The sequence below is a fragment of the Hyperoodon ampullatus genome, assembly GCF_949752795.1.
Source record: "Hyperoodon ampullatus genome assembly, chromosome: 18".
Taxonomy (NCBI): domain Eukaryota; kingdom Metazoa; phylum Chordata; class Mammalia; order Artiodactyla; family Ziphiidae; genus Hyperoodon; species Hyperoodon ampullatus.
In genome coordinates this window covers 7,738,997-7,753,881 of record NC_136931.1, presented here as the reverse complement: position 1 = coordinate 7,753,881, position 14,885 = coordinate 7,738,997, and the positions used below count along the sequence as shown (strand labels likewise).

The window sequence follows — 14,885 nt, the reverse complement described above, 5'->3', positions numbered from 1 at the left end:
GGTGCGGGAGCCATGGCGGCCTCTGAGGCTACAGCGGCGGCGGCGGCGGCGGCGGGGCCCGCAACTCTGGTCTTGGGAGCTGCGGCCGTCCCGGCGGCCGCGAGGGGAGCCGCTGCCGCCTCCGGCCCGTGGGATCCCCCCGGGCGGCTGAGGGGCAGCCGGCCGCGACCCACGGCGGCGAGGCAGCAGCCTGCGGGTGCGGCGCCGCCGGCCCGGGAGCTCATCCAGCCGTCGGTGAGTGAGCTGTCCCGGGCCGTGCGGACCAACATCCTGTGCACGGTGCGCGGCTGCGGCAAGATCCTGCCCAACAGTCCCGCGCTCAACATGCACCTGGTCAAGAGCCACCGCCTGCAGGTGAGCCTGCCGCGGACAGCGCCTCCCGGGGCCTGGCGCGACCGAGCGCCTGAAGTGGGCGCTCGGGGCCGAGGGCGGCCAGAGCCTCGGACGGGAAGGCGCCGAGGTCCGGCCGGCGTCGGCGGGGGCTTCCGAGGCCCTAAAGGGCCAGACCGGGGAGGGGGTCCCGGCGGGGAGAGTGGGAGCTAGGAGGCAGGAAGGCGCAGCGGTAGGAAAACCCTGTGTCATGCCACTGCGCTGTCGGGCTCGGACCGGCCAGACCACCGGCCTCGCACTTGGCGTCGCGGGCGTTTCTCACGTTCGTCTCGTGAGCTCTCACGGCACCTTCGTTCTACTGCAGAGAAACCGATGACGCACCTGCGTAGTGCTGGGCTTTAAACCCGGGCTCGGGTCGAAGCCGGTGCCGTTTGCACCGCACCCACACTGCCTCCTTCTCCGGGCCAGCTGTTAGCAGGGAGCTGCAGCTTTGCCAACATGTTCCACAATGTTGGTAAACATCACCTTTGCTCAGGGATGAGACCTAAGCGAAATTTCTCCCGTGGATCTTGTTTAAGGGGGGACACGGTATATAATAACAGGACAATAATCTGAACGTCCCTTCCACCTTACGTAAAATGGGGCGACTTTCAGCCTTCAGTGCACATCTGTGGAAAGCTTCTTAAAAATCCAGATGTCCAGCCCCATCCCAGACCTATTAAATCATGATTTCTCAGTCATTACAATAGGAAGTTTACTTGCACCACTTCTTCAAGTCTTTCTAGGCCAACAGGGGCATAATTCCAAAGCACGTTACTGAAAGGAGTTTCGTGAGTATGTAGCTTTCGGTGGTCTGAATTGATTCAGGAGTAAGTTGAAAATACCTCTCCTGTTGCTTGTTCCATCTGCCCTTCAGGTAAATCTTCCTCAGAAACGTTTTTAGAATCGGGCTTCTGATAAGAATTTAACAGCAGGAAGTTTGAGGTGATGGTCTCTAGTAGGGCAGATGTGATGCCCACGGAGGGCAGCCCCCTTCTAGCACCAGCTGGACACAGAGACAACAACGTCCTGAAGTGACGATTAGGGAGGCCCTATCAGGAGAGGTACATGGAGGTACGCTGAGGAAGACCTTGCAGGTGGGGCTGCAGTTTCCTTGCAAGTTCTGCGTTTCTTCCACAAGTGAAGTAACTCTGGGAATGGTCTGCATTCTCCTGTTTTCTCCTCCATCCCGAATTTTAATTAAACACTTCCTTTTCTTAACCATATTTTATCTTGAGTGGATGAACTGTATATTTGCAGGAATTCTTCAGCCTAATCCCTGGGTTCTCTTCAGCTCATGTATAACAGCCATCACCCACCTTCAGTATCCTCCCCTCACTGGTAGACAACTAAGGCAGACATTACATCTCTGAGCACAGAGGAAGCTGCCAGTCTGACCACGACTCTCTTTGTGTTGGCCTGAACATCACTCTCGCAAGCACTTTTTAACAGTTTACATTGTTCTTTTCTATGGAATTGCTGTCAGGGGCTGTGTATCTCTCCAGACTTTGTGAAGCGTCTGTTAAGCGCAAAGATACCATTTACTTGTCAGGACTAGTATACAGTGGGTTTGGTAGTATGCAGTAGGTTTATTTCTAATTATGTTTTTAAAATATGTAAAGTTCAGGAATTCTGAAGCTACCAATCCTAAGCATATAATAGGCCTAAGAAGGAGGAATATGTTTGAGGCAACTGTAAATTTTAACAATCAAACCTTTACTTGGACATTAGCACAGCAGAGTATCAGCATCCCTCCTTGCTTAGAACCTATGTGAAGCCATTCTTCCAGTTTTAGTCATTTTTTCATATTTCTCTTGTCTGCAGACAGCACAGTGCGCTCAAGATTGCTTTCTGAACGGCAGATCTTGAACAACTGAAAAATGGACTCTCCTGAGTTTCCTTCCTAGGTCACTAGAGAGACCTGTTTCAGCAGGAATTAAAGAAACCTCACCCTGAACCATCGTTGTTTCTTCCATGTCACACAGGCTCACTTTCCTGCCTTGTTCATCTTTCTAACCATGCAGCCCCTGAACATCTGCTGTCTTAGTGGAAAGGGGTTTTTTTTTTTTTCATGAAGGTAGCCTATGTGACAAAATAGCCCTATCTGTATAGTGTTGTCCCAGTGTGGGGAATCTGTCCGCACAATTGGGAGCCAAGTCGTAGGCTCTTGAGTCCAAACGTTACGCTTGACCCTTGACGTTCTCAAGTATTGGGAGGAGGGAGGGGGAAGAAGGAGGCCTAGTAAGGACAAGAACCGACTGGGAGCTCCCTGTGGCTTTGAAGGCGGTCTGCGTTTGGACCAGAGGCTCCACTAGCCGTCCAGTGTGCTCCTACGGGCCCTGAAGCGTGAGTGTATCTGCTTGGCAGATCTGCATCGTATTCAATGGCGATTTTTCCCTTTGTTCTCTTGGTTACGGCTACTTACATCATTCTAGTTTCTGTCATAGTTGTTGTGTTTTTTTTCTCCTGGATTATGATAATATATACATATTTTAATTTATTTTATTTATTTATTTTTGGCTGCTCTGGGTCTTGGTTGCTGCATGCGGGCTTTCTCTAGTTGCGGTGAGCGGGGGCTACTCTTCGTTGCAGTGCGCGGGCTTCTCATTGTGGTGGCTTCTCTTGTTGCGGAGCACAGGCTCTAGGCGCGCAGGCTTCAGTAGTTGTGGCTCGTGGGCTCAGTAGTCGTGGCTCATGGGCCCTAGAGCACAGGCTCCGTAGTTGTGGCGCACGGCTTAGTTGCTCCACGGCATGTGGGATCTTTCTGGACCAGGGCTCGAACCCGTGTCCCCTGCACTGGCAGGCGGATTCTTAACCACTGCACCACCAGGGAAGCCCCTATGATAATATTTTATTCCCTTCCCCGTTATTTGTTGTAAGGTTCTTATTTATTTTTAGTCTTCAGAAGATACCCTGCCCTCAGTCAAATACTCCCTTCTTAATGATTAACAAATCCTTCTGACGGATGATGAATAAAAGTGCAGATAGAGTTGTAAGGTGTAAAGTACATGATACCTTTTGGTTTTATGTGGGTTCTTAAGATATATGTCTATATTCCATATCCTGTAAGTAAATCTGGAAATATCCTAGTCCAGCCTTGCCTACAAGGGGATCCATGGAGAAATGAAAGCTGGTAATTCAGGGAAAAGAAGAGTAGGAGTAAATGGGCATTTCTTGATTCTTTTATCCCTCACGTTTAAAAATAGTGAAGGGGACAGGGGCACCCTTAAATAACCTCTTATCCAGCAACACATATTTTTAAAACATGGCTTAGTGGATTTTGTGTTATGTTCAGTCCAGGGGTTTGCTTTTAATGATTTGCCAGGAATTTTTTTTTTTTTAAGAAAAGTAAATGTTCCAAGTTGCTCTATAGATCATAGTGTACAAAGACTTCTAATTTTAAATTTACAATAAGACAACAACAAAGCAAACTACTTTTCTTCTTGGATGTTTTTCTGCGAAGGCAGAGAGATGCTAGACTAGCTATAATGCCTTTTCTTCTTTTTTTTTTTCTTTCCCAATTTGTGCCACAGTTCTTACAATCCTTTCCTTTTATCCTCTCTTCATCGGGGTCCTTCCTCTTGCTTTGCTTTTCTTCTGTTTACTTTTGTCCATCTTGTTTTTCAGTTATTTCCTCTCATAGGTTATTTTTCAAATTCTTTTACTTAAAATGTTTTATAAACAGGTACCCAAAAGGTACAAAAAGCATGAAGTAGTTTTTGTCATTTTTTTTGGTTATGCACACAAAAGGTACAGTTAAAAGAAAAGTCTGCTAAGTTTTATTCTAGAATGTATGTAGCACTTCAGAGCAAAAACATCGCTTTCTTACTCCAGTTCATGTCTTATTGTGCCATTACCATTTCTTATCACCCCATTCTCATCTCAGAGCTTATTTTCTCAGAACAGGAATGGGAAGAAGGTCAGGAACTGGAGAAGAGAGGTGGTGATGGGAGGACTGAGGAGTTGGCCCTCAGAAAGCAGGAAAACGAACAGCGCCGGGTTGTTTCCACACCTGTAATGACAGCAACAAGGAGATGTTGTTGATGTCCAATATGACTGCCTTTAGTGTCTCATCCTGGTGTGTGATACAGTTTTGACTTAGATGGCCACTTAAACATATTCAGTATAATGCCCCAAGTTTTTACTGAACATTTACTCTTTTTAAAACATTCCCGGGCTCCCCTGGTGGCGCAGTGGTTGAGAGTCCGCCTGCCGATGCAGGGGACACGGGTTCGTGCCCCAATCCGGGAAGATCCCACATGCCGCGGAGCGTCTGGGCCCGTGAGCCATGGCCGCTGAGCCTGTGCGTCCGGAGCCTGTGCTCCGCAACGGGAGAGGCCACAACAGTGAGGGGCCCGCGTAAAGCCAAAAAAAAAAAAACATTCCCAAGTGCAACAAAGTTATAAATATATTCCTCCTTTTGAAAAGGTTTGGGGAATTTTAAGTAATTCCATTAGATATAACAGAGAAATGATGGAAAAGAAGCATAGTTTGAAGCTATATAGTACAGGACTTTGGACGTCCCAGTGGCTAGAGGAATTTGGACTTGGGGAGTATTGGGGTGCCGTTGAAAATGTTTGAGTGAGGTGATGTCATGATCAGAGGTATATTTTAGAAAGGTGAGTGTGGCAAAGTGTGAATGAAAAAGAGATTGAAGGTCTAGAAATTAGTTAAGAAGTTAGTGAGAAAGTCCAAACAGAGAGTCAGGAATACTTGAACTAATGATGGTAGCAGTGAGAAAGGAAACGCGAGGAGGTGGTAGGAGATGTTTTTAAAGTATAACTGCCAAAGCTTGGAAGCACCCAAGATGTCCTTCAGCAGGTGAATGGATAAATGAACGATGGCACATCCAGACAGGGGAATATTGGTCAGCACTAAACAGAAATGAGCCATCAAGCCATGAAAAGACATGGAGGGGGCTTCCCTGGTGGCGCAGTGGTTGGGAGTCCGCCTGCCGATGCAGGGGACACGGGTTCGTGCCCCTGTCCGGGAAGATCCCACGTGCCGCGGAGCGGCTGGGCCCGTGAGCCGTGGCCGCTGAGACTGCGCGTCCGGAGCCTGTGCTCCGCAACGGGAGAGGCCACAACAGTGAGAGGCCCACGTACCGCAAAAAAAAAAAAGAAAAAGACATGGAGGACCCTCACATGCTTATTACCAAGTGAAAGAAGCCAATCTGAAAAGGCTACATACTGTATGATTCCAACTAAATGATATTCTGGAAAAAGCAAAACTACAGAGACAGTAGAAAGATTAGTGGTTACCAGGGCTTAAGGGGAAAGGTGTCACGAATAGGTGGAGCACAGAGGATTTTTAGGAAAGTGAATATACTCTGTGTGATATTATAATGATGGATAGCTGTCATTATACATTTGGCAAACCCATAGAATGTGCAGCACGAATAGTGAACTCTAATAAAATCTATGGACTTCGGGTGATAATGACGTGTGAGTGTAGTTTCATCAATTGTAACAAATGTACCACTCTGGTGAGGAATGTTAATAGTGGAACAGGCTGTGTTGCGGGGCGGGTGGGGGGCACTACAGTGTATGGGAACTCTCTGTACTTTGTGCTCAATTTTGCTGTGACTCTAATAAAATTTCTCTTAAAAAATAAAGTTTATTAATTTTTTAAAAAGTGAACAGGTATATTGAGAACATGATAGGGAGTTTGAAAAGGGATAATAAAAGGATTGCTAAGCAAATTTAAGATGTATTAGAAGTAAGCATGGGGACTTCCCTGGTGGTCCAGTGGGTAAGACTCCGTGCTTCCAATGCAGGGGGCCCGAGGTTCGATCCCACATGCATGCCGCAACTGAGACCCGGTGCAGCCAAAATAAATATTTTTTTTTTAATTGTCCTAGCCTTAAAAAAAAAAAAAAAAAAGAATTTTAGAGCTTTCTTAATATTCTCTCCATATTTGATTTTTTCTTGCATATAACACTAGAAGGAAAATAATATAAGTTTAAAAGTATTTCATTTAAAAAAAGATGAACTGGTGAATGGGATGAGTTTGGTGATTGAGAGACAGTGTTGGTTGTCATTAAAGCTAGCAGAGGCCAGTATTTCAATAAAAGTGGCATTTCAATCAGACTTTCACAAGGACAGTATTTTTTTGTTTTTTTGGGATGAATCCATGGATTTTTCTTTCTTTTTTTAATTGAAGTATAGTTGATTTACAATGTTGTGTTAATTTCTGCTGTACAGCAGAGTGACTCAGTTATATATACTTTTTATATATATATTATTGTCCATTATGGTTTATCACAGGATATTAAATATATTTCCCTGTGCTATACAGTAGGACCTTGTTGTCTCTCCATTCTCTGTATAATAGTTTGCATCTGCTAACCCCAAACTCCCAATCCATCCCTCCCCTACCCACCCTCCCCCTTGGCAACCACAAGTGTGTTCTCTATGTCCGTGAGTACATGTCTATTTCATAGATAAGTTCATTTGTGTCTTTTTTTTTTTTTCTTTTTTTGCGGTATGCGGGCCTCTCACTGTTGTGGCCTCTCCCATTGCGGAGCACAGGCTCCGGACGCACAGGCTCAGCGGCCATGGCTCACGGGCCCAGCCGCTCCGCGGCATGTGGGATCCTCCCGGACCGGGGCACGAACCCGTGTCCCCTGCATCGGCAGGCGGACTCTGAACCACTGCGCCACCAGGGAAGCCCTGTGTCATATTTTAGATTCTACATATACGTGATATCATATGGTATTTGTCTTTCTCTTTCTCACTTCACTTAGTATGATAATCTGTAGTTCCATCCATGTTGCTGCAAATGGCCTTATTTTGTTCTTTTTTATGGATGAGTAGTATTCCACTGTGTGTGTGTGTATACACACAAACACACACCACATCTTTATCCATTCATCTGTCGATGGACATTTAGATTGTTTCCATGTCTTGGCTATTGTGCATAGTGCTGCTGTGAACATAGAGGTGCGTGTATCTTTTGGAATTATAGTTTTGTCTGGATATATGCCCATGAGTGGGATTGCTGGATCATATGGCAACTCTGTTTTTAGCTTTTTGAGGAACCTCCATACTGTTTTCCACTGTGGCTGCACCAACTTACATTCCCACCAACAGTGTAGGAGGGTTCCCTTTTCTCCACACCCTCTCCAGCATTTGTTATTTGTAGACTTTCTGGTGATGGCCATTCTGACTGGTGTGAGGTGGTACCTCATTGTAGCTTTGATTTGTATTTCTGTAATAATTAGCAATGTTGAGCATATTTTCATGTGCCTGTCGGCCATCTGTCTTCTTTGGAGAAATGTCTGTTTAGTTCTTCTGCCCATTTTTCAATTGGGTTGTTTTTTGTTGTTGTTGAGTTGAATGAGCTGTTTGTATGTTTTGGAGATTAAGCCCTTGTCGGTCGCATCATTTGCAAATATTTTCTCCCATTCTGTAGGTAGTCTTTTTGTTTTGTTTATGGTTTCCTTTGCTGTGCAAAAGCTTGTAAGGTTGATTAGGTCCCATTTGCTTATTTTTGCTTTTATTTCTGTTGCCACAAGGACAGTATTTAATGTAAAGTACTGGTTTAGATTAGCTTATTGGCCTTAAGTTGGTTGGCAGAAAGCAAAAGAAGCAACAAAAATCTCCACAGCCAATAAGTAATAGCTATAGTAATTAATTGAGTGATTATACGATAAGCACTGTTCTAAGTCTCTTAAATTATTCACTAAATCCTCACAACAACCCTGAGGTAGATCGTACTATCATGCCTACTTTACAAATAAGGAAACCAAGGCAGTTAATTTTTTCAAGGTCACAGAAAAGGAGCAATGTAGAGAATTCCATATTCCAGAACCCAGGGGTTTAACCACCGCACCATGGTTCTTAAGCTAGGCTACACACTGGGATCATCAGGGGAGATTTTTAAACCAAATACGAAACCCACCCAAAACTAATTATATCATTCCCTGGGACTGGGACCCGGCACAGGTATTTTTTTTTTTAATGCCCCACGTGATTTTTCACAGGCCTGTAGGTTTGCGAGCTGCTGCCCTACACTGGACTGCCTTTCTAAAAGTGCTTTGCCTTTAGTGTGCAGTCTAAAGCATGAAAACAGTACCAAGAGATGTATAAACTAGTTTCTGCCCTTAAGAAATTTAGTCGAGGAGACAGGAATTCTAGAAGAAAATGAGAGTTTGCAAGTTAAGTTAGCTGCTACCTTGGATTTCAGACAAGGAATAGATCTGGGTGGTGAGCAGAACAAGGGAGTGCCATTTATTGAGAATGTGAGCAGGCGCCATGCTAATCCAGTACTAGATAATCCTGAGAGTTAACTATTCTCTCTGTTTTTGAAATGAGCAAACTGGCTCGGAGATTAAATAACCTGTCTAAAGTCATGTGCCAAATCAGTGGTGGAAATGGCTTACAGGCCTCTCCATGCCATGCCCTCTTCCCACCATTGCATTCTGCCTGAAGGGAGACAGTCATCCGAGAGTGGCTGTAGAAGGTGGAAATGGAAGTGGGAAGAGTGTTAGGCTGAGCAGGGGAGTGTATGAAAAGGGAACAGAAAAAGATATGGTTATGATGGTCGATTGGAGGCATAATGAGGAGATGGGATTTTATTTTATTTTATTTATTTATTTATAAATTTTGTTTATTTATTTATTTATTTATGGCTGCGTTGGGTCTTCTGTTGCTGTGCACAGGCTTTCTCTAGCTGCAGCGAGCAGGGGCCACCCTACATTGCAGTGCGCGGGCTTCTCATTGCAGTGGCTTCTCTCGTTGTGGAGCACAGGCTTTAGGCACGCAGGCTTCAGTAGTTGTGGCACGCAGGCTCAGTAGTTGTGGCACACAGGCTTAGTTGGTCTGCAGCACGTGGGATCCTCCCGGACCAGGGCTCGAACCCGCGTCCCCTGGACTCCTAACCAGTGCACCACTAGGGAAGTCCCAGGATTTTATTTTATGTGCCTTTTTTAAAAAAATAGTATTCAGGGCTTCCCTGGTGGTGCAGTGGTTGAGAATCTGCCTGCCAATGCACGGGACAAGGGTTCAAGCCCTGGTCTGGGAAGATCCCACATGCCGCGGAGCAACAAAGCCCGTGAGCCACAACTACTGAGCCTGCGCGTCTGGAGCCTGTGCTCCGCAACAAGAGAGGCTGCGACAGTGAGAGGCCCGCGCACCGCGATGAAGAGTGGCCCCGCTCTCTGCAACTAGAGAAAGCCCTCGCACAGAAACGAAGACCCAACACAGCCCCAAATAAATAAATAAATAAATAAATAAATAAATAAATAGTATTCAGTGATATATACAAATAATTTTTTGGAATGTCAAATTTGTTCTGACATTAGAAGAGGAAGGAAAATTATTTAGGAGACCATTTAAATAATCCAAATGAATATGAATCTCTAGACAGTGTAGTGCAGTAGGATTATAAAAGGATGGACCAAGGTAGAAGACATGGAGGAATAACTGACTACATTTGATATCATTGAGAGATAAATTACGTTGTTTAAAAATGAAACAAGAATAGCTTCTTTTCCCCTCTACATGAGTGGACACAGACTCAACAAGATCAACGTGTTCCTCTTGAGATTCAGTAGGAAAGCAAACGGAGGGAGTCCTAGCCACACGGTGATTCGTTTCTTCTCTAGATGCACACTGATGGGAGCGGAGGACGTGGGCATGTTCCGAAAGTAGTGAATCCTTTCCCATCACAGAACCTAAGGACTAAAACGTCTTGGTGCTACAGCGGTAGCTGAGGCCTGAGCACGTGTCCAGTTGTTTCCACCCGTAGTAGGGAGGTCCTTCCCCACCCCACCCCCCCATCCACACACCTTCCTCTGGGGCCAGCTGGGGGTTGCCAGATAAGAATTCTACTGGAGGTCATAGGTTTCTCACTCCTGAGGAATGTGGGCTCATCAAGGGCAACAAGACAGCACTTTAAGCTAAATTAACTCACCAATTATTTTAAAATTCCCAGCCTAAAAGTCAATCACATACTTAATAAGAAAGGATTACTAGGATGAGTTAATATATATAAAGTGCTTAGAACAGTGCCTGCCACGGTAGTAAAAGCTATGTTAGCACTGGCCATTATAATGATTACTGAATTTCAAACAGAGCATGGTGCCTATATTCACGCTACTGTATAAAAGTTGTGTTAACTAGCTTTAGCTACTTTAGGGGGCATTGTGGTGATCAGAGAAAGTCACAGTTCTCTTTATCAGGAAGACCTAGGTCATAGTCAGGTCTTTTTCAGAGACTCGCACTAATTCATTGGGGGTGGGATTAAAAAAGAAAGGAAGACTTAAGGATGATACCAGGTGTTGAGCCTGAGAAACTATAAATATACCACTTAACGATTAGAGAAGGTGGCTTGAAGGGCAGAGATTTTGAAGTCTAGAAGGAGTGCTAAAGGAATGGATAGAAGATTTTTAAACAATATAGTTGGTTTTTGTTTGTTTTGAAAAATTTTAACAGATTTATTGAGCTATAGTTTACACATGATATAATTTACCCATTTTAAATTAATAATTCAGTTATTTTTTAGTAGATTTACAGTTGTGCAACCATCAACACAATCCCAAATTTTAGAACATTTTCATCACCCTAAAAAGATCCCTTGTGCACATCTTTACTCATTCCTTGTTATCACTCCCAGCTTGTTCTGTTGGTTTTTAGAAGATAATTATTTAAAGTAATTTTTCTTTTGCAGGATGGCATAGTGAATCCAACAATAAGAAAAGATTTGAAAACTGTACCAAAATTCTACTGTTGTCCAATTGAAGGATGCCCTAGAGGCCCTGACAGACCATTTTCTCAATTTTCTCTCGTAAAACAGGTATTTTACTTGTCTTTAAGTATACTTCTCTGAGGATGAAATGCAGATGTCATAAACCTCATGTATTCTGATTACTTACCAATCATAACTAGAGAATTGAGCAGAAAGCTGCTTGTAAGGACAGCCACCCAAGTCTCCCACTTGGGGAAAAAATGAGTAGGGTGTAAGTGAAGGAGACATGGCTTGTTCTGGAGGGGAAGTTGTCCAGAAGTGGATTTGGAAAGAAAAGAAGACCAAGTCAGCAAAGTATGATAAACTGTGTACTTCCAGATCTCTTGTGTGAATCTGCATGCTTTCAAGGTCAGAGGAGCAAAGGCACAAAGGAAATGTTCTCCCAAGGGATTAAGAAACTGCAGGGAAAAGAATAATTTCAGAAGCAGCTATCTTAAAGAGGAGGGAGGGACCCAGCCAGTGGGGAAAGAGATGATTCTGGACTGGAAGAGTTGCCTGCTTTTACATTCTTTTGATTTGCACTGCTATATTGTATCATGTAAAATCATTGTTAATTTGGGTATGTTGATGGTTTTTGAAATGTTTTGAGCAGTTGCAGTTTTTCATTTTAGTCCTTTTGTGTTCTTCCTAGCACTTTATGAAAATGCATGCTGAAAAGAAGCATAAATGTAGTAAGTGCAGCAATTCGTATGGCACTGAGTGGGACTTGAAAAGACATGCAGAGGATTGTGGTAAGACCTTCCAGTGCACATGTGGCTGTCCCTATGCCAGCAGGACTGCATTACAGTCCCACATCTACCGAACTGGCCATGAGATCCCTGCAGAACACAGGTAAAGGGGAAAAAATGGTGGCCCAAAAGCCAATAACTGTGGGAAGAGTTTCAAATTAAACTTCCTGTAGAGCCATTAGTGTGGGGAGAAAGGAGGAATGGCGGAGAAAAGGTGTGACATGAAGAAGGGAACTTTTGGAAATGGCAGCAGTACTAGCAAATGATCCACATATACTTGACCCAACTGTTCTTCCTTGTTCTTTCACCAGCTCCTTTTGAGAATCCCTTATTATTCCCAACTGAAAATCTATTGGGTTTTCAATTCTTCAAAAGCTTCCAGCGTTTTCTGTTAGAGGGATACTATTGTTGAAGAGTTTTTTATCATGAAACTGTGCTTCATTTGAAAGGTCATATTTATATTTGGACTAAGAGCTTCCTACTTTAGAAATGATAATAGTTGCATTATATAATCTGTTAGCTTCCTGATGCTTACGGATCTAAGTTGAGTTCTGGTACTTAGCACTTTACCCAAAAAAAGGTGGGCTTCCCTGTTTGCATGTTTCTGAACTTCTACCTACCATATATTGATAATAGGCCGAGTTACAAAAGAATGGATTTCTCTTCGCTGGGTTGAATCTGACCTCTGCTGTAGATGTGGGAAATAGAATTTGTAAGTGAAGATACAGTGCCAGGGTTGATGAAGAAAACTGCAGTTTAAAATTGTTTTTCTCTTTTTACTCTGTCACTGTTTTCAGGGATCCACCTAGTAAGAAAAGGAAAATGGAAAACTGCCTGCACAACCAGAAGTTGTCCAGTAAGACTGTTGAATCACTGAGCAACCAAGCAACCCCAAGACCAGACGCTCAAGAACTAGAAACTTCAGAAATAAAGCTAGTGGCTTCGTTTGAAGATTCTTGCAGCTCTAATGCCAGAAAGCAGACTCTTCCAACACCTCCAAGGTATCCTCAGAAGTTGCTTTTACCAAAGCCCAAAGTGGCTTTGGTTAAACTCCCCGTTATGCAGCTTTCTCCTGTGCCTGTCTTTGTGCCTACAGCCGACTCCTCAGCCCAGCCTGTGGTGTTGGGTGTCGATCATCAGGGCTCTGCCCCCGGTGCTGTGCACTTACTGCCCTTGTCCATCGGAACCCTGATCCTCGGCCTAGATTCGGAGGCTTGCTCTCTCAAGGAGAGCCTCCCTCTTTCAAAAATTGTAAATACTGTTGCTGTTGAGCCAATTAGCACAGGCGTTCAAGTAAACTTGGGTAAAAGTCCATCTAACCCTTTACAAGAACTAGGGAACACATGTCAGAAGAACAGCATTTCTTCAATCAACGTACAGACAGAACTGTCTTATACCACACAATACTTTATACCGTCTGCAGAGTGGGCTAGCCCTGATTCCTCTGTGTCATCTTGTTCTCAAACTGATTTGACATTTGGTTCTCAAGTTTCCCTTCCCATTAGTGTTCATACTCAAACTTTTTTGCCCAGTTCTAAGGTAACCTCATCTATAGCGGCTCAGACTGATGTGCTTATAGATGCTAGTTTCCAGTCAGGTGGGATCTCCAGAGAAACTCAGACCAGTGGAATGCAAAGTCCAACCGATGATCGAGTACAGATGGACCAAGCTGTAATGTGTGGAGACATTTTTGAGAGTGTCCATTCGTCATATGGTGTTTCTACAGACAGTATTATAAGCAGCAGCTTAGTAGCAGAGACTGTGACTCATGGTTTGTTACCTCAGAACCACCCTAAAACTTTAAATCAAGATATTGAGAAATCTGTACCAATTATAAACTTCAGTGCACAGAATAGTATGCTTTCTTCACAGAATATGACAGATAATCAGACCCAAACCATAGATTTATTAAGTGATCTAGAAAACATCTTGTCAAGTAATCTGCCTGGTCAGACACTAGACAATCGTAGTCTTTTGTCTGACACAAATACTGGACCTGACACCCAGCTCCCATCTGGCCCAACCCAGAATCCTGCAATTGATTTTGATATTGAAGAGTTCCTTTCGGCCTCAAATATGCAGACTCAAACTGAAGAGAGTGAGCTTAGCACCATGACCACGGAGCCAGTCTTGGAATCTCTGGACATAGAGACCCAAACTGACTTCTTACTTGCAGATCCCTGTGCCCAGTCCTACAGTTGTAGGGGAAATTCTAACTTCTTAGGCCTTGAAATGTTTGACACGCAAACACAGACGGACTTGAACTTCTTTTTAGACAGTAGCCCTCATCTGCCTCTGGGAAGTATTCTGAAACACTCCAGCTTTTCCATGAGTACTGATTCATCTGACACAGAGACCCAAACTGAAGGAATCAACACTGCTAAAAACCTACCTGCTCTAGAAAGCAAAGTTCAGTTGAACAGTGCAGAAACACAGACCATGAATTCTGGCTTTGAAACTTTGGGGAGCTTATTCTTCACCAGCAATGAAACTCAAACAGCAATGGATGACTTTCTTCTGGCCGATTTGGCCTGGAACACGATGGAATCTCAATTCAGCTCTGTTGAAACCCAGACATGTGCAGAACTACACCCAGTCTCCAACTTCTGAAAGTGAAATCCGCATGGGGGATGGCATTTACAGTTGGTTCCCTTCTGGATTTAGAAGATGGAGAACTGGGACAACAGTGTTAACTCTAATGAATGTACTTGATGATACAGTTACTTCAATTATCTGAGGTTCTTTGCCTTTTGTACTTGTAAACATGACATTTGTGTAAAAATGTGTGAGTGTATTATAAAGTATAAGATGTTGATCTAACAATGATTGTTTTTGTGTTGCCTACATTTGCCCTTTCAGTGTAGTCTTCCCTTCTTAAAAAAAAAAAAATGTATTTCACACCTTTAAAACCCATCTAGCCATTTAGCTGAAGCCAAGCTCAGCAGGACTAGGGTACAAACTTTTCAAACCTTCAAAACATTTTAGTCAAAATATGAATTACTTAAATTGCACCTAAAATACATTTTGCCAGTGCTTGTT

At 43.9% G+C, this 14,885-nt stretch overlaps 1 protein-coding gene across 1 annotated transcript; it reads left to right on the top strand.

The window, feature by feature from the left end:
* ATMIN (ATM interactor) lies at positions 1-14,655 on the top strand. The gene is made up of 4 exons (XM_079723233.1): positions 1-354; positions 11,041-11,166; positions 11,750-11,949; positions 12,644-14,655. Exons 1-4 carry the CDS (start codon positions 13-15, stop codon positions 14,454-14,456), a joined length of 2,481 nt encoding a protein of 826 aa, XP_079579359.1. The 5' UTR covers positions 1-12; the 3' UTR covers positions 14,457-14,655.
* The last annotated feature ends 230 nt before the right edge of the window (positions 14,656-14,885 follow it).

Coding starts and splice junctions, on each gene's coding strand:
- ATMIN (XM_079723233.1), top strand. CDS start 13: ATGGCGGCCTCTGAGGCTACAGCGGCGGCGGCGGCGGCGGCGGGGCCC. Junction 355..11,040: donor TCAAGAGCCACCGCCTGCAG/GTGAGCCTGCCG, acceptor TTTCTTTTGCAG/GATGGCATAGTGAATCCAAC. Junction 11,950..12,643: donor GAGATCCCTGCAGAACACAG/GTAAAGGGGAAA, acceptor CACTGTTTTCAG/GGATCCACCTAGTAAGAAAA.